Raw genomic sequence first — 25,217 nt, forward strand, 5'->3', positions numbered from 1 at the left:
TTTTAACATGGTGATAATTGTTCAAATCTGTGAGCAGATATTATGAGTTGCCATGTGATGTATTCCCTGAATCCTTCCTTGATTGTCTAGGTGTGTGCAATATGCATATTTCTTCATTTTTTGAAGATGTGACTCCTAATGGGTTTTCTTTCTTAGAAATAGGCTAAGGACATTTGCTACCAGGCCTGGGGAATGTTCTGAAACTGTAAATGCTGGAATTAAAAGTCTGTATTTGACGCCTGCTCTAAAACGGAAACCAAGGGTGTGCATTGAGAGGTGAGTATGTCTTTAGTTTAGGAGTAAGAGCAGAAGACCCCTTGCAGACTCTAAGCCGTCTTTTGACTGCTTACAGTAATTATGTTCATATTTTGAAGATTTCTATGTCAAATGTTCTGAGTTGAAAAGATTTGCTTTCCTGGCCTGCTTCGTGATCCTGTATTCACCTTCTAATATTTACTGTCATGATTGTCCTTTGCCACCTTTTCTAAGTTCATATGAAATATGTAGCTTTTCCAAGTCATGTGAAGCCTTCAGCAACTCCTTTGCATGTCATGAGCAGTGTTGTTCTTTGAGAATAAAAATTGTTGTTTTATTACTTCAATAAAAGCCAATTTGGAATTAAACTTTGTATTTTTCTCTTGATTCTTGGTTTTTATTTTGTATAGAGAGGCTGAGGATAGTGGAGTGGGATTGAGGGGGGAGAAATAAGGGACTGTTGCATATTTGCTGAAAGGTAAATGTTTCCCTTCCTGTTTAACAATGAAAGGGCACTTTCAATATAATCCTGAATTTTCTTTTTGAAAATTAGTTACATTTTTACAAAGAACCCCATCTAAGAATATTTTACCTGAAAGATTAATTAATTTTCCTTGTTTTATTCATTTGGTAGCTTCCTGTGTAAGATTTCTCTGTTTTGCATTGGATGGCCAGTTCAATACCTTTATGCTGTTATTCTGGTGTGAAAGATGACAGAAAAAAGGAAAAAAAATCCTTTCAGCTTTCTTCAAAGAAAGAATAATATGGTTGTGAAAACTGCTGTTGAGAATTCTCGATCAAGTGTATTATTTTATTTAATTTGCCTATTTTTAAGGGATCACTTCTAAATTCTTTTTGGAAAAAATGCACTACTTTGGGCTTTCAGTTTATGGGTTATTTTGCATAATAACCGTGCAAAGTTTGGCATGTTGCAAGTTTTGGCACATTGCCTCAGTGTTGTTACAGCTAAGATTCTGAGGTTTAATACAAACATTGGAGTATTGGCATTATCGTGCTACCCTTGACAGCCCTGTGCTTTTGGAATAAAGTATTATAAATCAACAACTGTTGTAAATGACACAGTAGTAAAAGGATGAGGCACAGCTGGGGCACTGACTTTCACAGCACCTTGTATTTTCAGTGGTGATTTTGATGTGACCATACTGTATGCTCCAAAAAATTAGAGTATAAAATGCATGTATTTTAAATTCTGTGCAGTTATGAGGTGCCTCTTGAAGGGTATGAGGTTTCTGTCTGTTAATGATAAAATCATGGTGGCTTATCTCCACGGTATCTTGAGCTTATCATGCTTAGACTGCCACTTGCATTTCAGGCAGCCTTCCAGATGCACAGAAACCTTAATGATCTCAAGATGCCACTTGGCTCTTATGTGAAAGTTCATGTTTTTCTGGTGAAAACTGCATGAGAGCTCTGAGCACATGCTGTTTGAAGATTATGATGAAGTAGAGCATGATCTTACTGTTTGACTAGGACATTTCTGTCCTGTTCCATCCTGAAAGCTGATGCCACAGTCAGGAGGAGAGATATCTGCAGCTTTGGCAAATACTGGTGGTTATGGACTAAATGTTAAAATCGTGGTACAAGCAGTAAGAAACTGAGATTGAATGAGGTAGTGTCATGTCAAACTGGGTTAAAGTTAATAAAGTTAGTGAAAATGCAAACCAATAACTTTTCATGTAATTGTTCTGTGCCACTTCAAAAAGTTGTGATGAATTGTTTTACGCAGATGCCATATATAAGAGAGTGAAATCAGAACCCAAACTCTGGGTTAACTCTTTAGGTTTTTGATTTGTGTGTTTACAAGCTGATAGTTTCCACCTCTTTTGTTTTGCTCTGGTTTGAATTTAAAATTCTTTGCCTGTGTAATTTCTGGAATTTGCAGGTAAGTCTAACTGTTCTTCTTTCTCCTGTTTTCCAGCATGCCATCAGAAATGCTACTGAAGATATTTTCGTATTTGGATGCTGTGTCCCTGTTGTCTGTCGGTTGTGTGAATAAACTCTTCTATGATCTGGCTAATGACAAGTAAGGAAGAGGGAGGGTATAGGTGCTGGTCTCAGTCAGGCAGCTGTTGAGTTACCTGAGTTATGGGTCTTTTTAATTTAGTTTCTCTGATGCCAGAGCACTGATGCATGAGCCTATGAGCAATTACTCTGCTGCAAATATACTTCATAGCCTGCAGTACAATGTATTATATGGAATTCTAGCTGTGCAGGCCCTGTTGTTTAGTGGGAGTTATGAAGTGAAAACTAAATACAGCGCTTTGAAATGTTGCTATTTGCATTTGTTTTGTTGTAAAATTTGCATATATTTGTTTGTATTCACATGCACCTGCACAAGCTTTTTGAACTGGGCAGTCCTTAGTGATGTGTAGCCAGTGGCTTTCATAATTTTAAAGTCCTACTTATTAGGTCTTTCATCAGGTTTTTGCAAAGGGATTGATTTAATCAAATGATCCACTAGTAGGTTTTATGTGTTGCTCTTTCTGTCAAATTTTGGTGACTTCTGCATGAAAACAAAGAGACGAACATAAATACCAACATATTTTTTGTAAGCGACTGCTTATACAGAGTTCACGAATGGCTCCTACCAGTATCATGATAATTTTGTGAAAGGATAGAGAGGAGAGACCTGAGTTGGTACATGATAATTGGGATGTCTGGGTATCCTTTTTTTTCTAGGATTCTGCTGCATTAGTGTTGTTTGAGTGAGAAAATGTCTTCCTGTATAGGAAGTTGCTGTGTCTAGTATGAATCCATTTCTCCCTTATTTGCTGAAACTTGTGCAGTGAATTGGTTTACATTGGCATTGACACCTTTAGAACTGATTAATCTAAAGGGAAGACTGTAATCCAGATTTATGTTTTGAAGCTGTCAGCAGGTAAGCGTGGATAAAAATTGCATAGTTGACAAATTATGTATCTTAGTATGTGTTTTCCACTTCAAGATAGTAAGATAGGATAAAACCATTGTGACTCTACAGGGAAGGATGATTCATCTGTCTCCATCTCAACAATGTCTGTTTCCATTTTCTGATCTTGACAGAGATTACTGTATGTGCACAAATGGAATTTGGGGAAGAGCTACTTCCTTTATCTAGGAGATTGACTGGTTCAGTGGGACCAGGTCATTTTCCTGCTGGATTTTCATGAACCTTTTTGAGACCTCAAATCTTGTTCTGAATTACCAGAAGTTTTAATTGAAGTCCCTGCATATTTCTCTGACAAATCTGATCTTGTGTTTTAGGCGGAGTATCTATTTTAGGTTTTTTCTTCTGTCCTGGATGTACAGGGTGCTGTCCTTTGTGCAACAGGACCATCAGTTTTTCATTATGATGTGTCTGTGCTGCCTAATGCAGTGCTTTGTCTTCGGGCTCTTCAAATTATGTCTGCGCTTGAACAGTTCCTTGGCGTTGATGGCTTCCAGTATAACTGTCAAGACAAGGAAATGTTTCTGAGCCCCCTTTCTGCACTCTCCTTGCCCCATATGTTGTTTTTCCAGCCTTCTTGTTATGCCTTGTGGGAAGCTCACATAGATGGTCTGTCTGAAAGCCTGCGGATTTTCATCACCTGCAGATTGTGCATGCGCGAGAAGTGAGAAGCCAGAGCATGGGGGAAGAATCTTTTTGCTCTTGTGGTCAGGTGGTGATTGATGATGAACTGTGTCTGATTCTGGCATTTGAATTAGCAGTAAGAGCTTTGTTTGGCTTGTAGTAACATCCAATAAGAGGCCTTGAGATTAAGTTCACATTTTGAGGCAAAAAGTGCATGTATTCTGCTGTGAAAGAGGCAAACCTGTACTTCCCAGTTGGATACCTTTTTGATTTATCTGCCCTGACTTCTTCAGAAGTTGAGAATGAAGGGGCAGTGATGCTTTCCTAAACACTTGTAATTCCAAGTCCTTCTTTTTCTCCTCTACCTCCCTGCCCTAACTGAATTTTAGAGCTTCTTGAACTGATTTCTCATCTCCTTGCACAATGCTTATTTGGAAAAGGAAGAAGCAACATGTAGCTGCGAGTGAGGACAAGTCTGCTAGGTATTGGTGACAAATCTGTCTTCTGTCACCTATATTGCCTGAACCTGAACCTTCAAAATGCAGGAAATGCCTATTACTAAGCTCTGTCTTTTCAGCATCATGCAGTCAGATGTGGAGTATCTCTCCCCATGAAAGAAAGGATGTCTCTCTTGGAAAGGGGTTTCTAGTTAACAGGAGAGTGTTATAAGGATATCTTACTGGGCTATTTAAACTGGTTAAGACCAGTGAGACGATACACAGCTCAGTTTCCCCTGATGATGATATGTCAAGGACATCTCTCCTCTGTTTTCATTACCCCACAATTCTAAACTGCTTTGGAATTAAATAAAAATTTTCTCCCTCTATTGGAAATGTTTTATATTATGTAATAACCTGGTCGCTTTTTCTGGTCTTAAAATAGAAGTATCTTAAATCTTTGTTTTACTTATGGAATTGTTCTTTATGTTCCCCTGCCCCGATTTCGTAGAAGCGAAAGTCAGATGGTCATGTTGACTGTGAACCCCCACCTTTCCAGTCATGGAAGCTCGTTGCTCTGTGTTTTAAACAGCTTTGTCTCAAAAAATGACAGTGGAGCATTCTGTATATATCTGTACAGCAGCAGGCTGGAAAGTTTTTTCAAAATTCCTTAGTATGTTTGCATCAATAACCAGAACCTGACTCTCAGCATGTAGGGGCTTATTCTTAGCTGATGAATTGAGAATGGTTTTGATGGATAGGAGGCAGTGTGGGATGGATTCAGTCCTTGAATGCTTTAATGCTTCAAGGAGAGAGAAAATGCATTACAAACCACATTAATGTAAGTTTGCCTGGGGATAAGTGAGGGCTGGTAAAGGTAATCTTGCTGATAAATGGTAGAAAATGTCTCTTGAGAATTTGTTTCTCTTGCTATTAATTTTCTTTAGTGCAGTTATGTAAACTGTGTGTCTAGTACTTCAGAATTAGAAAACTTATTGGAAACCTTTATTCACAGATTGTTGTTTAAATTCTTGTAACTTCTTGTACTCAGTATTCCATGAACTGTTCTAGAGATATGGGATATGAGGGGCGGAAATGTGACCTCATAGTTTTCCTTACATGGAATAGCTGAAGCCATTATTCCTGTCATGTTTCTTTGTCTTCAGAAGGTCATGTCTTCTGTCAGGTTTTCCAAAGAGAATGCAGAAGGGACTGAAGTGACACTGGTACCACCAAACATAGGTGATTCTAATTGTCCTCCTCCACCCCACTTTCAGTTGTGTGAGGAACTTGAGGGGTACAGGTTATCTTTGTTGAGTAAGAGTTGTTAAACCGCTTTTTCCACTAGCTGATTTTGTGTGAGGAGGATGCATCGTTTTGGGGAGGAATTTTCAAAAGTAACTGCTTAACCCTTATCAGTTCTCACTTCACTTGCTGAGTCTGAGCTTTGTCCTGGATCCCATATTTTCAGGAAAAGAGACAAGACTTACCTTTTCATAGTTTCCTTATGATAGCTTTATCTCAGATCTGTTTGTTTTGTTGTTGTTTGTGTTATCATTTTTTTTTATTTTTAAATCTGCTCAGTGTCTATCTGTGAAGGAAGTAGCAGCATAAGGGGAAGGAAGGCTTTTTAAAAACCACATGCTCTGGTGTGCTATTGAGAGATATAAAACAGTGGGAAGTTCTCAATATCCAATTAGTCTATTTTCTAGAGCACTAGTCAAACATTTTCTGTGTATGTAATTGAGATGTTTATTAACCTGATTGAAGTATCATAAGACTTAACTGAATAACTTTTTCTTCCCCCCTTCTTCTACCATGGTAGAGCAGAAAGTTTTAATTGGATTTCATTTGGTATGTATAATCTAGAACAAGAAATGTGTTCTGGGATTCCACAGTCTTTTAGATAGCCTAGTAAGCCCATGAGAAATGCTGACATCTAGCATCCTTGGATTCCTGAGCCTTCATGTTTGCACCACGGAAACTGACCTTACGTGGGCTTTTGGAAGGTCAAAATGGGGAAAAATGTGCAACCGTGCCCTTGTATTTTCTTAACTCATAGCTAGGAGGCTCCAGTTACTGCTCTTCTAGAAACTTAGATTTAGATCAAATGTAGTTTGCTGATAATCTGGGACTTCATATTTTTCTGCTAACATTATGCTCAAGCATAGGTGAAATGTGAGTACAAAAAATTGACTATTCTTGAAACTTATGTGGTTTTCCTCTTTATTCTATTTTTATTTTCAGTGGAATTTGGCTGAAAATCTATTCCAGTTGTTTGCAGCCAAAAAGGACAACTTGGAAAATGAAGTCTGAACAAACAGAAGCTGTTCCCTTGGGCTGTGCTGCTCTACATGATAAAAAGCCTGGGTACTGGAAGAAAGAATACATCTTGAAACAAACAGCTGCTGTCAAAACTAGAGTAATGCGACTTGCTAAACCTCTAGATCCTTATACAGGTCTTCCGTGTAAAAACAAAGTAGCTATGAAGTAAGCAATTCCTTGTCACAGAAGTGGTTTACTCAAGAACAGTGTACAGAATATTAATGGCTTTGGAAATGCTGGGGTGGGGGTATGGAAATAGAGTTATAACATGAGTATCATAATGAGAAGATATGATAGCCTATAAATAACTGAACCTGAGAAACATAAGTAGCAGCTAGTAGAAATTTGAAAATTCTCTTGCAAGCATAGTTTAAGTTTTGCGATTTTTTTTTTTTTTTTTTTTTTTTTTTTTTTTAATATCCCTCTCCCCTCTCAATTCCTAAATAACAGACTCTCTGGCTTGAGTTGGATAATTGTTCTAAAGGACAAAAATGGAAAAGAACATGTAACGGAGAAGGCAAACCTGTCATTTAAGCACACATCTGTTACCATACTTTGGTATGGTACAAACTGGCCGTGCTTAGACGTCGTGTCAACCCTAAAACTATTTGGAGTTACACCGTTGCTTCTTGACCAAAATATGCCTCCCAACAAGAATGGGTGAGTTTTAACATAGGATTTTTGAGGTGTCTTTTGGTGTAACTGATTGATAACATATTTGTAGGAGCTATCTGACCTTGGTTTGGCTCAACAAGTTAGTTCTTTGTTAGAAAGCCTGTCTGTAGCGTTTCTTCCAAAGCCTATGTTCTTCTCTTCATTAGTAGAGCTTTTTAACAAGAAACAGTATAATCTAACAAGCTATGACATTAATTCATAGGTTAATGTAGCTACTGGCATGTGATATACAGACTGATAGCTCCTGCCTTGGAAAGCTGAATCTAAGGCATAGATACAAATGGGTGTGAAAGAAACATGTAAATCTAGGAGAATTTAATGTGAGACGTTTAGCTTGGAACAGTTCGTCAATATTTATATGGCTACAGTCAGGTAATATATGTTGTTAACATTTATTTTCCATGTGATAGGTATGTGAATTTAGGGAATTTGATGTGTAACTGTGAGTACAATCTAAGTACATGCATTTAAAAAAAGAGTCCACAGCTTATCTGTTATTTTGTAGCTTAAGCTGTACAATGCTTTTCTGAAATTATATTCTGAGAAAAAATATTTAAATGAGAAGTGTCTATTTGAGATATATTTGCTTGCTGTCAAGGAGTTTTGCACATGTTTGGGTCTGTGTGTATTGTATGTGCAGTATCAGCTACATGCTTCTTACACAAAGCTCTTAGCCATATGAGTTCTGAAAAGAGAGAATTGTTCTCCTACAAAAAAACCTGGTTCCTCAAGCAGAAGCAAAGTATTTGCTTAAGAAATAAATCAAAAGAAGCCTTTTGTATAAAGTCAGTTGAACAAGTCTTGCAGTCAAATTATGTGGGAAATATAGTTGATTTACCAATATGATGATTCATAGGTAGAAAATAGTAAAAGAAAACTTGCAGGCAGTTGGTGTATTTATTTCACAGAATAAGTTTTTGGAGCTTGTGAATGTACATGAATATAATGGTTTCACCAATATCAGAATGTCAGTGTTAAGACTATAAGGAGCTGTTGCAGGGACTTCGGGAATGTTCCTGTATTGATGTGAGCCTGATTGACTTAGAGATGGGAAGTGTTGATGTTGATTAGGAAGAAATTCTTTACTGTGAGGGTGGTGAGACACTGGAAGAGATTGCCCAGGGTTGGATACCCCAACCCTGGCAGTGTTCAAAGCCAGGCTGAATAAGGCCTTGAGTGACCTGATCTAATGGGAGGTGTCCTTGCCCATGGCAGAGGGCTTGGGACTAAATGATCTTTAAGGACCATTCCAACACCTTAACATTCTGTCTGTGACTCTGTGATGTCCTGTCACTGCTGCAAATATTACAGTTTAAAGTAATGTGATGAAATTCCTCTTGGTTGCTGTCTTCCCAGCAGTGTGTGGTAGGTGATACTACAGTGATTCTAATGGTAAATCTAGGAACTGTTTTGAATATAATAAGAGCCCAAGTCTACAAAGGGTTTTAGAAAGACTTCTCTCTCCATTCTGAATAGGTAACACAGACTCTGCTTTCTGGTCTTTTTTTTTAGTGCATTATTAGTTAATAATAATATCTGTGAAGTCTGAACTTTAGTTAAAGGGTGTTATGGATTTTATATGAAATTAAGACATATAAAGATATGTAAAATAGCTTTAATTACAGGTAGAAAAAATTGCTTAAAAAGAAAAGCTTGCTCTAACAGAAGCTTTTAATTTATTATATGTACAGTTTGATCCTTTCCTTTGGATTTTGCTTCTGTGGAGGAAGAATTTGCATTAGCAGCTTGCTTCATACTGACAAAACTTCAGTGATTCCATTTAGTACCATCATAGTATTAAAAACAAATGGTGAAGTAATTCTGTGGGTATTTTGAAAAACTGGGCAAGCACATAAGTTTTTCTTCATTTTTAAGAGTATAGTAGAACTTCTTATGGTGTTTTTGTTTCTTTTCTTGTTAGGGATTGAGTTCCTGCTAATACACTGTAGTCGTTCAGACATATAGTTTATGAGTGTGCATGCTGAAACTATTTCCATTGCATGCTGTTGGTCAGATTTCAGAGTTAAAAATGAAATTGGGCTGAACTGTAACATAAATGAGACATAACCTTTTTGCTACATTTATGTTCTGTTCAAAGACCTCGACGACTTTCCTTAATTGCTGAATACCATCTTGCTAACCTGACTGAAAGCAGTGTAGCGGTTGGTGCTGATGGCCTTGTTCAACTCTTCAGTGTGAATCCAGGACTCTTAATAGGAATTTGGAAGGTAAGATAACATTACATTTTGTTTCAGTATTTTATTATGACTTGAAGGAACATATTTTTTTGCCTTGTAGTTTGGCATTTGGGGACATTTCGAGGGTTTTTTAATCTTTTTTTTTTTTTCCTTTGGATTTTGGAAGATCTTGTCTAACCTAGTAACAGCAAAATGCAGGTAGGGACAGCTAGTTGATGATTTATTGTATTCTAAAGAGCTGTCTGTACTTTTAAAAAAAATCCACCTCTAATCATCATTAGAGGTATCATACATTATTAGATACCGTGTTCAGTTTTATTTATGTTGCAGTCTTCACATGCCAAAGTTTGATATCCTGGAGTTATTTTAAATAGAATAGTTGGAGGAGAGATGTGCTTCTTCCCCTGATTCATGCCATGCCCTGTCCACATCACTCAAAGTGATGAGTCCCCACAAGGCAACTTAGCTTTAATCTACATCAACAGGTAGCATTATCCTGTGCCAGCAGTAGGAGTGCTGTAAATCATGCCCTTTTGGGGGTATTAAATTCTTGGTATTGAGGGTCTAATTTAAGCAGTTAGTCTCTGTAGGCTGTGTGTAGAGATGAATGTCTTCAGAGAGCAGTGCACAACATATGAAGTAGACTTGTACATGAAAGGAATCTGTATCTCTGCAGAGAATACTCTGGGACCTTGGTGACTGGCTGAAGTTACATTAGGCTAGGTGCTGTGAAAGCCTATCTCAGGGGTTCTGCTCTTGGTCTGATTTCAGAGGTGGCAGCCCTTTCTTCCTCCCTCAGCCATATTACTGATGTAGATCTATGTTACTTGACACTGGCAAGAAACTTCCCTCAGGGAGCCTGTGAGCAGTTGCTCAAAGCTGTGTCTAATTTCCAGCTGGAATTGTGGTACCTCAAATGTGCACAATCACCAGAGGCATTTAAAACCACGGAAGGAATATTTCTTAAAGATAAGAGTGAAAGTCCATTTCCTAAAACAATTGACACTGGCTGACCTGCATAAACCTATTACAGGTTGTCTTAATCTGTGAAGAACTCCAATAAATGAACAACAATTTCTTTTGTGTCTTCAGAAGTTTACTAGGTTCTTGGCTCTATAGTCTTGCTAGTGCACTGCCCCCTCCCATGCTTGGAAAGATAACTCTTTCAGCACCTGGAAATGGTTCAGTCATAACCAAGTTCCACACAGTTGTTAAGCGTCAAGTGCCTCACTGTAGGAGCTTTTCTGAACAGCAGTTCTTATTCTCTGTGTAGGCAGTTAACTGTAGATGGGTGTAGGAATTGCAAATGCCACATGTCTTGGCATTTTACGCATAGCTCAGCTGCATAGCAGAATCTGTTGATGCTGGTAGTTTTGGCAACCAAGGACAGGTTGTGTGGCCCTTCTGATATTTGGATAGAGAAAGAGTGAGAGACTGTGATTGATAAATCTCTATTGTTTTATCTTTTAGAGCTGTAATTTTGCACTATGAAACTACAGGAGTAGTTAAGAACCCAAAAGTTCGAACAGAGGATGTCATTTTCTGGTAACCCAGAAATAAAAATATCTCTGGTAACCAGAGATAAAAATAATAGTTGCCCACATTTCAGGACAGTGATAGACTGCTAGCTGTGAATAGTTTTACTATTGACTTATGTGTTTGCAAATGTAGGACTTAAAAAATGCATTTAAAAAAAAAAAGAGCTGAAATCCTAGCATTCTGTATTCTTGGAGTAAATAGATACCTTTGTCTGTATTTAGCTCCCACATTGAGCTCTGATGTTTTCCGTGAGCTATGTTAGGCCAATAGAGAGTTATGTCTTAACATTTTCCCAGGAGTATGTAATCTGGTGAAGACACCTGAGGTTTTACTTTGAAATTTACCATTTCTGTTGAATAGTTCTGTATTCCTTAGTGATGTTAGCCCTCTTTGCAAATAATTCCTTACATATGAAAATAAACTTGATGCTTAGCTATTCAGTAGCTGGGGTTAAGTCCTGTTTAATTCTGTTTAATTTAGGTATCCATTTTAAAGTGGTAAGTAGAGGCTAGAGGAGTACAATTCATGGTTTTCTTTCATAACTTTTGCCCTAATATAGCTTGTTTCCCTCTCTTCTCCCCCAATATACAAATGCTGTAATCTTTAACATATATTCTATGCTCTTGTGAAAAGACACTAGCAGTTGTTGGAGTCCAAGTGTTAAAGCAAGCTGTTATTAACATTATTACAATAAAGGGCAGAGTAATAAGCCGCAGCATTTATCTATGAATTTTAATGCTCAGAAGGACTTTGTGGGGAAAATAAAAGGCGTTTCCAGATGAAAATACATCTACTTTAATTAACTTTTCAGGAGAAAAATGAAATTGCTTTTGTTATGGTGAGTCTTCATTATCATCAACTTCTTGAGAGAAGCATTCTGGGTTCTGCTACTGTGTAAGTTTGGTTTCTCCTTTGTGGTTAATAAAGATAACCTTTTGAATAAAGCTTTTGAGTTTTACAGTTAAAATTGGCTGCTGGTAAGAGGTTTATATTTAGGCAGTATTTAACTATTCTTGTTTAATATAAACAAGTTACAGTAACTATATACAAGACTGTAGAAGCATTTTCATACTAAAATGTTGCAATTGTTATGCTGCTGAGGAGATAATTTAGTTTTACAAGTGTGCTAGTACTTGCTGTATTGAGAAGGTTAGAAATACACTGCCAATACTTCCTCCCTTTTCACAAGCAGTCTTTCTATTCCCTCTTCCAATCTGAAAGACATAGAAAAGAGAGAGACATTTTAGGAAGTAGGAAAGTAATCTTTAGCTGTGTAAGAGGGGAGAAAAAAATTCTGATAAACTGGTAAGGTGCCTGCATTTATCTTTCAGTCCTACTGGGAAATTAGCTGGATTTCTAATGAGGTATTTGTATATATGTGTGTATTGCAGCATATAATATAATACAATACCTGTTTATACACTGTAAACTGTTTAAAAGGATGGAGTTTGTTAGCTTTGCTACAATATTTGTGGAATTTATTTTCCCCTCAGCTTTCTATTCAGATACTGTTGTATCTACTGGTAGTCTTATGTGCCCACTGTAACTTAATGTGGCTCTTTTTAGCACAGAAGGTAAGATTTAACACCGTCTCCCGTACTACCAAATAGAATCCTAAGTAGAAGGTGCTCAGTTGCCTCTGGCATTTGGTCTCTTCAGGTCATTTGTGTGCAGTAGTTTTTCTTTTGGTTAGGCACAGACAAAATTATTCCAGTAATTGCTATTTCAGAGAAGTCTCTAGTTAGTGGACTTTTAGATTGGTACTTAAGCTGATGCTTTTTTTCTTTTTTGGCAACACATCCATATTTTGGAGTTTAACAGATGCACCTTTTAAAGCTGACTGCCATTATTTTCTGCCTTTGCTGAACAGCTGATTAGAAGTATTATGTACTGTAGAAGGTAGCTTAAAAGAAGTGTGATAAACTAGAGATGTTTGATTTCAGAACTCTCTAAAGATGATAGTCTAAGTGTTGGGCTGTGTATTATATCTCTTTTTATTAAGTCATTTCCTCCTGCTTAATCACATTATTATTATTTTTTAAAGTCAATATGCCCCTCCACCTAATAAACCTGTATTGGATGATATTGACCCAGAATATGGACTACATGACTACAGCCTGCATCTGGAAATGCATGGTAGAAGCTGCACCTACCTGCGTGGAACATTCAGGAACCTCTTCTGCAGAAAAGGTATAGTTGACAGAACAGTAATGTCTGGTTTTAAAATAATCCCTGTTATGTCTTTCCCTCTTGTATCCAGTGTCTCTGTTTTAAGGGCAGAAACTGAAATGGATTTTTAAGAGCAAGCTGTCTCTCCATTCGTTTTGTCATTTCTTTATATCTGCATGGGGTGTTGTGTGGCATCATAAGTAAGCCTGCTCTGTGTGAACTCTGCCTGCTGTTAGGCTGACATGGTGTCAGGCCTGAGACACAAGTTCTGCAGATTGTCAGGGTGTTTTCGTTTGGTTCAGTGCTGTGTTAATAATGCAGTGGCACAGCTTTTGGTGCAGGTTGATGTTCCTTCATCTCAGATGCTATAAAGGAGAGACAGTTTGTCCTCATACATTTTGGAGGCCTATTTCTGTAGAATTCTGCTCAAGTATACTTTAGGTGCATTGAAAGAGTAAATATTTAAATATGTTTGTAGAAGTTACTGTGAACTCTTAATACTTACAGGTTTTTTATCTCAGTCAATTTAAGGTTGTTCAGATTTCTCTGACATCCTTTCGTTGTGCAGTAAACAATTTCAGTGATTGTTTTGAACTTTGCTGCTTCTTTTGGTTTTCAGCATTTCCTTTCATAAGACACAATGGACCATTTGTGTTGTTTTTGTACAGCTCAACTTCATAATTGTACTATGGTTTTGCACATATATGGGCGATTTCTCCTTTGACTGAACTTCAGCACAGTCCTTCCTACAGCTACACGGCTGTCTTTCTGTCAGCAGATACAGATTAAAATATTAAAATAGAGCAATTAAAATTAAATACTCTAAGTTAATTATTGCTCCCCAGTATTTTTTGTGATAACGGCACTACTGAGCCTCCTGTGGATTTCAGAAAATGCTAGTTTTGCAGACAGTAGAGGGCGATGTTGTCAGGCTCCAGTGCATTTACGGGGTTACAACAAATTTCCTGTGATTCGTTTTTGTTTTTGTTTTTCCTTTTGTGTTCGGTCACTCCAAAACCTATCATTTAGATTTCAACCTTGTGCACAGTGTGGAGTGTTGTAGTCCTTGAATCTGAAATATGTATGTTTTCAAATTCCATAAAAACTGCAAGCTTGAAATAAAGGAATACTTCTAAAGGCTAAAACTTCAGTGAAAGTCTATCCATATAGCAAGAAATCTTACCTGAGGTGTTGTGCAATACAGGAGTCCTCTTTATACCCTCAAAAGAAAATTCTTTTCTAAATTGGCCAGGTGGTTGGGGTTTGTGTTTTGGTTTCTGGTTTTAATTTTTGAAGCAAATATCATGTTTTGTTTTCTCAAAATTAAATTTTATGCTCCTAGCAATACAGTTGCACAAAAAGAAGCAGTATTGTGGCACACTTCACTTTTTTGCTGCTTAGAATCTACTTCCTTAAAAGATTATGCTGATGTTTATGCAAATGGTAGCAAATGTCTATGACCTACAGTTGTGATACCATCTCACTTTGCATGTTACAGAATCTGTTTTATGATCACTAGTGTTTTCTGAATTGTTTTGGTTTTGTGACCTTCAGCAGTGTGACAGCCACTAGAATCTGGTCTTATAGGACATCGGACATCTGAAGCCATGGTTCTGCAGACAAAAAGCTCATTTGTCATCTAGTCCCTTCCCCGTGCTTGCACAGTAATTACAATAATTTGACTTTCTACGAAAATGTTGTGAGGCAGCTTAGGGCTGTCTGCTTTCACATATTTTCATTGTGATTTATTGTTCATTTTGCTCTTTCTAGTAAACATGGTGTTTCTGAATGTGGCTGACAGTGTAGATTAGTCCAGGCTGGTTGTATTTGAGGATTTGTGCTTTGTTTGTAGGCTCCATTCTAATAATACCCTTTGTCCCATTCTCTGGGTGGACTCTGAAGCATAGAGGTCTCAGGCATACTGAGAAGTCTTGCTATTTCTTAAAATTCTCTACCCGCTCCAGATTTATTTTAAATTATGGATGTGACATGCCAGTGGCAGTTTCCACAACATGAGACACAGTTGTCAGGTATTATACTGGTGTTTTCCTTTTTATTGGTTTCCATTAGGAATCTGTGCGTTCCTAGGTTACCAGAGAATACCCATTTGTATTCTGCAAAATAACTGATTTATATGTTTGAGTTTAGTTTTATTTTTGTCTGCTTTTTGTTAGTGCTTATTAATGTTGTGCTTCATCTTTCTGCTCTATTTTCAGTTCTTTTTTCAGAATTCTTACTATTAAATATAAAAAGTTATATCACACTTCATTAAACCAAGCAGATGGAGTATATATGGCTTCAGATTTTTTTTTTCTGTTATTAATACTTGCATTGCAGTAACTAGCTGTTTTGTCACTTTGTTTTGGTTAGGTTTTAGCATTTTATTTTATGCTCTCTTTCATGTAAACAGCATTGGTAATACAGTCTTTTTAACAGATAGTGTAGAGTGAATATGCTAAATACTTTAAAATCGAATTGAAAATATGTAGAAAACATCCCTTGTTTTCAGGAAGCTATGACAGGCTTTTCATACGATGGGCCATGAATCTAGCTTCTTAATAAACATTCTTGAAATGTATTTCACTAAGTTTTCAACCTTTAAGAAAAGCTTTGTAGCCACATGGTAGTTTAAGCTTTGGCTTTTCAGTGTTATTTCTTATTGATGTAAATTGATGTGTTGTGCTTGCAAAATATAAGGGGTGATTTTTGTTTGTTTAGAGAGCTGTTAAGATTTGTTTGTAAAATTTCGTATCATGTATTTGAAATGTTTTGCTTGACCTTGGAGATTGATTTGCAAGTTTAAATGACCATTGCAGTGTGCTAAGGCTGGTTGTTGGCACCAGAAGTAGTGTTAAGCACAGCCTTTCCTCTGAAAATGCCAATCATATTACAATTTGCACTGAAGGCTTGGTTAGCAAAACAAACTTCCTTGGCTTTTAGCTAAAATAAGTGCCTTGGAACTATTTGGCTGTTTGCTTCTTTCCCCTGAGGTTTGTGTACATGATACATGATACATGTTCTTTTTATTGGTATTACCTTTATCTGAAAATTTTTGTTCCCTATTAATTATTCTGCTACTTTGCTGCTATATATGTCTTGCATAAACCCTGGACTGTAGGTATTACAAGAGGGCAATGAAACAAAGTATAGATCAGGCTGAAGAAAGCCCTGTCCAGTTTGCTTCTTCTGTGTTTCTCTTGGTATGTTTAACATAGCTTGTTCTGCCCCTTAATTTCTTTTTCTCTTCTGACTGGGGTGAGGAAGAGGAGATATTAGTACTTAGCCTTCAGCTTCTTGCTCATTTCTAGGCAGACTTTTCCTTTTTTCTGGTTATGAGGGTTGCAATGGACCTTTTATATTTAAAAAAAAATATATAAAGATTGGATTAACTAACCCATGACTAATTAGCCCTCAGATTCCTGATCTGTTGCCTATTTCTGTTCTGGCTAAAATTAAGAAGTAACTGCAGCAGGAGGTTTATAACCTTAGCCAGGTGACCCATCTAGCAATGCTGTATTAATGCCATGGTATAGTAGTGATGTCCTAGGCTTTGTGAATTTATTAGCAGTATGCTTTTTACAACCTGCTTTTATTCCATTCAAATTTTAATTTTTTTGAATAAGAGAAATAGCTGTTTCCATTCAAATCAGAATTGCAGATAACTTTGAAAAAATGCTTGTTGACCGATGTTTTCAAGTCTCTTGTATAAAAGCTCAATTTTAAATGTGAACTTTTAGTGTTCACTCAGTAAACTGTTTATTTAAAATATTTTTACCTCGAATGAAATCAAGTAATTGGATTTGATATATTGAGGTTTGGAATTGAACCATTTGGGTAGGTATCAACTTAATATCTTTTTTGCACTTGGAGCTAGATCCTGGAAATGAATTCTGCTTATGTTTTTCTCACCGAGTTCTTGGAGACTTCACTGCAAGGACAGTGGGTGTCACTGTCTGGAACATTGCATATTCTTTCAACCATACAAAATATCTCCTGGACAAAGTCATGTTGGTTTTGCTATATTCACGCTCCTATTCCTGATAGTGTCTGTACCTGAAAACCTGCAGGTTTTGTCCTCTGTCATGCTGGGCTACTTTCTCCCCAGAGTAATTATTCTTTGAACTCCCCACTTGTGAGTGATGCCTTTCCAGCATTGGTTTGTGGCAGGCATCTCTCGGGAGTTGCTCGGCCCCACAGTACCGATACAGAGGAGTTTCTGGCTTCTCTGGTAGACTGTGGGCTTTCTCCGTCACTGCCTCCAGCTGTCTGCTTAAAGCAGCCACCAAGCAAAGGTTTTGCTGCCACTACACACAGGCTACAGCTGTTTAACTCACAGTCAGCCTTTCTGATGTTGCTTCTTCTGTCTGCAGCCTTGTGCTGTTACTTGGGCTTGATTGAAGGAGAATCACAGGCAAAACGTTCCTCTTTTTTCACTTTCATCACTTTCTCTAGGCCCTTCAAGCCCCTTCAGCTATTATCATATCATCCAGGGCCTGCTACTGGATCCCGAACAAGCAGTATATTCCTGGGAATTCCTTCTCTCCCTTTCTGTATCTCCTGCAAGTGCTAGACACTTACTTCCTTTCTTTATATTGAAGTTTCTAGTGCTTTTGTTTGCTCTTTTAAGGGAGTCTCTCTTGTTCAAGGAAACTTGTTTAAGGGGTTTCCTACTACGAAATGTGCTTGTGTCATGATGTGATGCTTTTATTTTTACTTTTTTTGTAGTCAGAGATCACGTTCATTATGATGTACCCCAAGTTATAATTAAACCATTGGACTGTGTGGTTAACTTTCCTTCTCTGATAACAAGGGAAAAAGAATAATTAAAAACAGTTGATCTCTTCTGAAAAGAGAGGAAGAGATACCAAAGAAATATGGCTATATGTAGTAATAAAAAAAATCATTAATCATAATAATTCTGTCAAAGAAAAAAAGAAAGTGAGCCTTTGGAAAGCTGTTTAAAAAAATGAACAAATCCATAATTTAAAAACTTGATTTAAATCAAAGCATACTGCATGTCAATTTAAATGATGCAATATCCTTTCCAAGGAGGATTGATAGTTATCCTTATACCCTGTTGCATTGTGTTATTTGAGTTACCAGTCAGAGTTGAGAGATTTAAATAATTTTAAAAAAAGGGCAGGGAAGGTATCATAATTTGTTTCATGTGTTATGTGTTGAGCTTTACTTTTGGGGAGTGGGCAGTAATTGAGGCACTGGTGGCATGAAAATGAAATGTTGCATCCTTGTGTAACTTCTTTAGGTGCCATTCATATTTTTATACTAAAAAATACAAAAGACCATTTAGCTGCTACTTCTACTGTGGATCACAGAATTGAAGCCCTGATCTGCAACTTAATTTCTCTATAATGTGCTCTATCTAGCTGTTGAAGTATGTCAGGGTTCCTTATTGGTGAGTGAGAAGAAAATAAAGACATGGAGAGAAAATAAGAGAACATTTACAGTGTATTTGATTTGTTCTGGTATAATGTTATATATTGTTTGTATTTTCAGGTGACATTGCAAATGGATACTTGAGGCTTACAGTTGTAAGCTTAAAGGATAATAGGAAGCACTTGCCTCTTATTGGGACACCTGGCTTATCCTGGGAAACAGATGTGTTTAAAGGCAATGTAAAGGTCAGAAATATTTTTTGTTTCTGGAAACACTTATCTCGGAACTAAGTTTGTGTATCCTAAGTATGCTAATTTTTAAAACAATGTTTTTGTTTGTAGAAGGTATCTTTAACTAGAAAAAGACCTCCATTCAGATATTGCAAAAAATATGTAAATTTTGAAAAAAGACCAGTTTTATCCTTTCTGTCCTGTAGTCTAGGTTGCATGATAGAATCACTGTGTATATGTAATGACTCCAGTGGTTTCCACTCAGCAAGGTGCTGTGACTGACCAGCCCTGCTTGGAAATGCTGGACAAAAAAACTGTAATGCAGATGTACTTTTTGTGGGTTTGTTTGGTTGGTTTGGTGATTTTCTTTTTTTGTTTGTTTGTTTGGAGGTTTTTTTGCAAGCAATAAGCCTTGAACCCCTGGGGAAATACTGTGCAGTTCTGTGCTAGTACATATATGCAGTGGAAGTTAGGAAATGCTGGAGAATGTTAAAATGCCAATGGACACATGCAGAAAGTTACAGTCCACATTCACACAGTCAGCACCTAGCTCAAGTCGTGTGCATCGGTCAGCTAGTTTAACTCTTTGTGTTTTAGAGGAATGCTCACTCATTCTATTGGATAAAATTCCTAAGAGCATTATTTCAAAGAAAGTTTGAGAGTAATTCTTCAGATTTTGCAGTAGTGGTGAAGGCACTTATTTTTAAATGTACTTCAACTGCATGAATATTTCAGACATTACAAAAATTCTGATAAATGTAATGTAAGCACTACTGAAAAATTATCTAGTTCAACACTTGGTTTTGATTTTGGCACTTGTTTTGAAAAAAACCTAAAAATTAATAAAACTGTTGTTTCTGTTAATCCTGCATAAATGTGGAGTGGAATATTGTTTGATAACATAGTTGAGGGAGACTTTTTTACCAAGGCCTGTAGTGACAAAACAAGAGACAATGTTTTTAAACTGAAAGAGCATAGATTTACATTGGACATCAGAAAGACTTTTTGGGTTTTTTTACACTGAGGGTGGTGAGGCACAAGATCAGATTGCCCAGAGAAGCTGTGGATGCCCCATCCCTGAAAGAGTTCAAGGCTGGATGGGTCTGGGAGCTACCTGGTCTAGTGGAAGATGTCCCTGCCCATAGCAGTAGAGGTAGAACTAGGTGATTCTTAAAGGTGTCCTCCAACCCAAACTGTTCTATGGGATTAACAGCTGCTTGGCAGAATTTTTTTTTTTTTTTTTCATGAGTAGCACAAAAGAATTTGGGAAGTTAACTGTCAGAGGAAACAGAGAGCTATGGCTGTAGTTTTTAGTTTTTTAGTTTTGGTCTCTGTCCTGTGTGCTTACAGCATAAGTTATACTGAATATTTGTTTCTAGGAAAAAATAAAGAATACAAGATTTTTTTTAAACTCCTCGTTTTGTGGTGAGAGATTGAACATGTCAGCGTAAAGCTGTGGGTAGAATTCAGTGTGGTTTTTAACATGAATCTCTAAAATTGTTAAAATGTGGAGGCCAAATAACAACAGCCACAGAAGCAGGATGTGCCGCTACTTTGAATTTATTTGAATTTTGCTCAATGCTCTAAAGAAAACAAAAAACCCCAAAAGCTTTTTTTTGCACTTCTGGGTATTTTTTATAAAAAATTAATTGCTGAAGTACAGATAGTTAGAAATTGTCATGATTTAGGAATAGTATTCTCAAATTTAGTGTTCCCACTGCAAACACTTCAAACCACACCCCCCTTATCCCTCCCCTGTCCTCCTACCCCTCCCTTGCAGTGGCTGGAGAGGAGAACTGGAGTCACAAAAGCTAAACAACATGGGTTGAGATAAGAACAATTTACTGGAAACAGCAATGAGATAAGAAAATGAACAGTAATAGCAACAGTATTAATAACAATAGTGTACAAGAGAGAGGCAAGTGATTCCCATGGAAATGCTCACTGTGGAACCCGACCCAGCTGTGCCAAGCTGCCCTGACCTGGAAGTGTGCCCTTCCCCCTTCCTGGAAATGGTGTGAGGTGGTAGAGAATAACCTCCGGGTCCTAGTCATGCCCCTTCCTGGCTATTGCAGAAATTAACCCTATCCTGACTGGAATCAGGACAGAAATACATGGGAAGAACCCAAACATCCCAACACTCAACACCACCCTGCTTTACTTTTCATAATTGGCCTTTTATATATGCAAGTTGTCAGACCAGAAAATAGTAATTTTTTCTTGTTTCAGCTGATTTTATAGCTCATGTAAGTTTATTACATCATCATTAGGTTTGATTTGAATTTTGTATTTTCAGCATAGTCTACAGTAAAAAGCTTAGGAAAATTGTATGTATCGTATTGCCTTGCATTTGTGCCATCTGCTCTCTGTTGTTTGATTGAAGTAAAGTAATAGTGAAATCAGTGTTAAAGCAACAGAAACACAACTATGTAGTACAGAGAAATAAAGCATTCAAAGTTATTTTTTTCTTGGCATGGCATATGTGATGTTGGTTTGTTTATGCTATTGGAGCATTACTCCTGGAAGTAATGCATATATACTACATAATTAAGATAATTTGATTTATTTAGTGATTTAGAACTCATGAGAATAAGTAACAGCTGATACTAACAATGACACGCAACTCCTGTGCTTTTAAAGGACGTGAAACTATCAGTTTGCAAGTGCTGAAGAATTGGCTTCCTGCCATTAGCATTATAAAATGCTGTAACTTGTAATGTTGTAAAGAAACATTTTCAAGAATTCGTAAAAGGAGGAATTATTTGAAGGGTAGAAAGGTATATTAGTATTACCTTTTTGGGAACCGAAGCTTGGAGCCATTCAAAAAGTGCTGTAAAGCTTCCTTTTACAGCTGACATGTTAAGGGTAATAGTGTCTGTACACTTCCTTGGTGTGGTCTCTGAGTATCTCTGCAAACACTGGTGCATTCACACAAGTTCTAAACTTGATTTTTTACTTAAGTTGCTTTCTCATATTGGAAGGACTGTCATTTGTTTGCGTGGTAAGGTTACTAATAATTGAGAAACACAGATGTTAAAGGCTTAAAACTGTTCTAGAAATAATGTCTAATTTGGGTTGGCAGTGCTACCTTCTGTAGTACAGCTTGTGATGTCTGTACATTGCAGTCTTGATTTCTGTAGGAAACCTCTAAATAAGTGTTTGTTGCTTTGCAGTAATCAGTGAAGCACTGTCAATTATATTTTGAATTTTTAGCTTTCATACAAAAAATTACTCTCTGAACCCTTGATACTTCTCCTAAAATTAGGGACAGATCTACTTACTGTGCCACGGCATGGAGAAATAATCTCTTCTGCTTGTGTTTGTAGGACTGCTACATGATGAATCTTACTCTTTTTGATGAAATTGGAGAGCCCTTCTGGTGTTTCAGTGCCCCAGTCTGCATGGAACTGTCTTCCAAGACATCTGGCCTTTATGATTACATGGGTCATATCTATACCACAAACTATGCAGATTCAGAGGGTAAAGTTTGTGTTAAGTTGGTATGGCTGGAAGAAACCAGGCAGTATATTATAGTCAACTTGGTGCTTTATGTAAGCACCGAAAAGGTAAATAATTGGTATGGAACAAATTACTGACTTGATTGGGTCACTAATTTCCTTGCTTTAAAAACCAAACCAAACCAAAAAACACACTAAACCTTTGACGCTCATTGATACCAATGAGCAAGACTATTCCTGCAAGTTTTTCACTAAAAAGTGCAATTGCATAATTTGTTTAATTGGTATTGGAGAGATCGAAGAGACCTATTGATATAAATGATAGTTTTTCTGCTCTGTTGAACATCACATGGTTAATCTGTTTCTGATACTGAGTATATTGAAATTATTTTTATGAATATTTATAGACACTTGTTGCTGTGGTTAAAAAACTGCTTCTTTTGAGAGCCATACTTTGAAGATGCCTTATGTGATGTAAACTGCAGTTTTTGAGAACATTGACTTTTATGCATAGTAATAAAACAGCATGTGTTTTGTTGCCTTCAGGTTTGTTGAAGTGTTATTGCTAAATGACAGGTTTTGTTAAATGCAGAAATACTTCCTTTTTTTTCCCCCCCAGAAAATACTTAAATGTATTCTAGTAAAGGATTGAAAAGGTAGACCGGAAGTCACAGATCCAAACAATATGGCAGTCAAGACATTTGTCAAGAAAATCACTTGTAATATCTATGATGACATTTCTTTAAATTCCTGTTTGTTATCTTTTCCCATTTTCTAACCTTTTGTCTGATTTGAGCCCAGGTACTTGCCTTATGTATTTGCCTTTGACTGGATCCCAATTATCAGCTCATCTGCTCGTACTGAATGTATGTAACATTCAGTTCTTTTGGAAACAATGCATATCTGATACTGTTTGTTTAACAATACATATAAAAATTGAATGTGTCTGCCTGATCTTTCTGGTTCCTTGGAGTAACTTTAGGACCAAATTTTTTACTTGCTGTATTAAAAAAAAAAATTATGTGATATTGGAATTCCACTGTCATTACCTTTTGTGTTACAAACCACAGCAAATTCAGTTTCACAGAATTCTGTTAAGAAAAATGAACAATTATATTGTTGACCGCTGTGATTTTTGTTATGGCAGTGATTTCCTTAAAGTCGCTCTTTTCTTTATTTGTTTACATACATTAATTGGTTTGTGCAAGCAATGTTTGTATGTAAGTACTTGTGTTCCGTGCTGCAGAGGCAGCAGGAGATATATACCACTGCCATAAAGGTGTTTCTTAATGTAACTTTCCAAGATAATAAAGCTGAGGCTGATACAGCTCTAGTTGGCCTTGTATAATATTGCCTGAAGAAGAAGTGGAAATGTTTCTGTGTTTGGTCATTAGCCAGTCTAACAAGCATGATCAGCTGCATTTCGTGTCCTTTCTTACTGACTGCTGATGGTGACTGTGATCCCTTGAAGTGATATAAATGTTTTAACAAATGGACTGGACGTGATGAATGCCAGAACAACAGACACTGAAATTCATCTGAACAGACAAGTGGCCAGTCAAGCTTTTTTTTTGGCTGAAGTTAGACTTTGAGGTACTACCTTTTACAAGGAATGGAAGCCCTCTCAGTCGTTGGCCTCACTGCTAAGCCTATAAACAAAGATGTACAATTATTCTGGCTGCGCTGATCCTTTGAGATGTGCAGGTATGTTCTCTGACTTGCTGTAAAGCTACCAAAGTCAGTAGGCACTCAGCAGCCATAAAATGGTAAAAGATCTATCACTGCTCATTCTAGCTGAATTTTTGTTGCATTTCCAGTGTTTGTGGGTTTGGATTTTTTAAAAATTAAAGTACTTCCTTTTAATAAGCAATTGCTGTTTCTAAGGCATTGATGGTTTTATACAGTTGAATGTTTTATAGAACATTTTGGTGCCACTGCTGGAAATGAAACAGGAGAGTAATACTGTCCCTATCCCTAATACGCCACTTTAGTAGCCTGAAAGTTTACTAACTGAATTGATGAGGAAGAGGGTAAATCTTTAGCAGCACTGTCAACCTAAAAAGTGATACAAGGCATGGCAGAGTTTCCTGACTATTGCTAACTTGTGCTGTTCATAAACAACAAGTGTATGCAGCAAACCCAAGCAAACTGTTCCAAGACCTTAAAAAATGGACCCAACTGTTGCAGAGCTGTTTTCACACATCTTTGCTGAAGGAAAGGACCGTAATCATGTGTTTTCTGAAGATATGAAGGCTAATAATCCCTATTTATATCTTGAGATAGGCCTTAGATGGACCTAAACCTGCTTTAGTATTTATGCCATGTGAACACTCCTTTGATTTCAGTTGACAGTTGCTTTTAATTGCACACAGAAATAAACTCGGTAATGACCACCTGTATGATCAAATCTGGAAAGCTACATGTGCCTTCATTCAAACTGGCATTTCTTCAACATCTTCGTTTCTTTGTATAAGAAAGGAGATACACTAAACCTCCACAAAGAAAAGGGATTACATTAGGTAACTGCAGTGGCCCATTTCATGAAAGAAGGTATCTGTTACAAAAAGCTACGTTTTGATAATATCTTCATCTAATCTTCTAAGTCCCCTTTTATACACCTATTGCAAAAGGCAGTAAGATGAGTTGCATGCCCCATTCTGCAATAAAAGATTCTTATGTATAAAAGACAATTATTAAGACGAACAGGAAAAGTGGAGGCACCAGTTGAAATCTGATCATCAAAATACACAACTGATTGTGACACTAAGCCTTACAGCACATTTTTCCTTTAATGCCTCAGTGAGAGGAAGTATAAGCACTTCTAAGTGGGAAAAAATATGAAAGGTTTTACTTGTATTTGTGTGCTTCAGGTAGCAACTCATCCAGTTAAAAGGAGAGCAGCCTCTAACAACTTCTAAATGTGTATGTTTAAGCAGTCTGCAACAGATAGAACTGTAATATTTTTA

At 37.0% G+C, this 25,217-nt stretch overlaps 1 protein-coding gene across 2 annotated transcripts; it reads left to right on the forward strand.

The window, feature by feature from the left end:
- The first annotated feature begins 100 nt into the window (after positions 1-100).
- On the forward strand, positions 101-23,610 carry LOC114001115 (F-box only protein 15). Of its 2 annotated transcripts, none has more exons than XM_039388200.1 (9): positions 101-276; positions 2,195-2,299; positions 6,511-6,753; positions 7,039-7,248; positions 9,362-9,491; positions 11,812-11,894; positions 13,045-13,190; positions 18,684-18,808; positions 22,120-23,610. In XM_039388200.1, exons 2-9 carry the CDS (start codon positions 2,196-2,198, stop codon positions 22,387-22,389), a joined length of 1,311 nt encoding a protein of 436 aa, XP_039244134.1. In that variant the 5' UTR covers positions 101-276; position 2,195; the 3' UTR covers positions 22,390-23,610. The 2 variants fall into 2 exon arrangements, with proteins under 2 accessions (XP_039244134.1, XP_039244135.1); XM_039388201.1 differs by lacking the exon at positions 101-276 and adding an exon at positions 2,956-3,154 and having other exon boundaries at positions 2,239-2,299.
- Positions 23,611-25,217: the final 1,607 nt, after the last annotated feature.

This window comes from Pipra filicauda, unplaced genomic scaffold (genome assembly GCF_003945595.2).
Source record: "Pipra filicauda isolate LSUMZ 115617 unplaced genomic scaffold, ASM394559v2 scaffold61_size3293851_pilon, whole genome shotgun sequence".
In the NCBI taxonomy this organism is placed as follows: Eukaryota; Metazoa; Chordata; class Aves; order Passeriformes; family Pipridae; genus Pipra; species Pipra filicauda.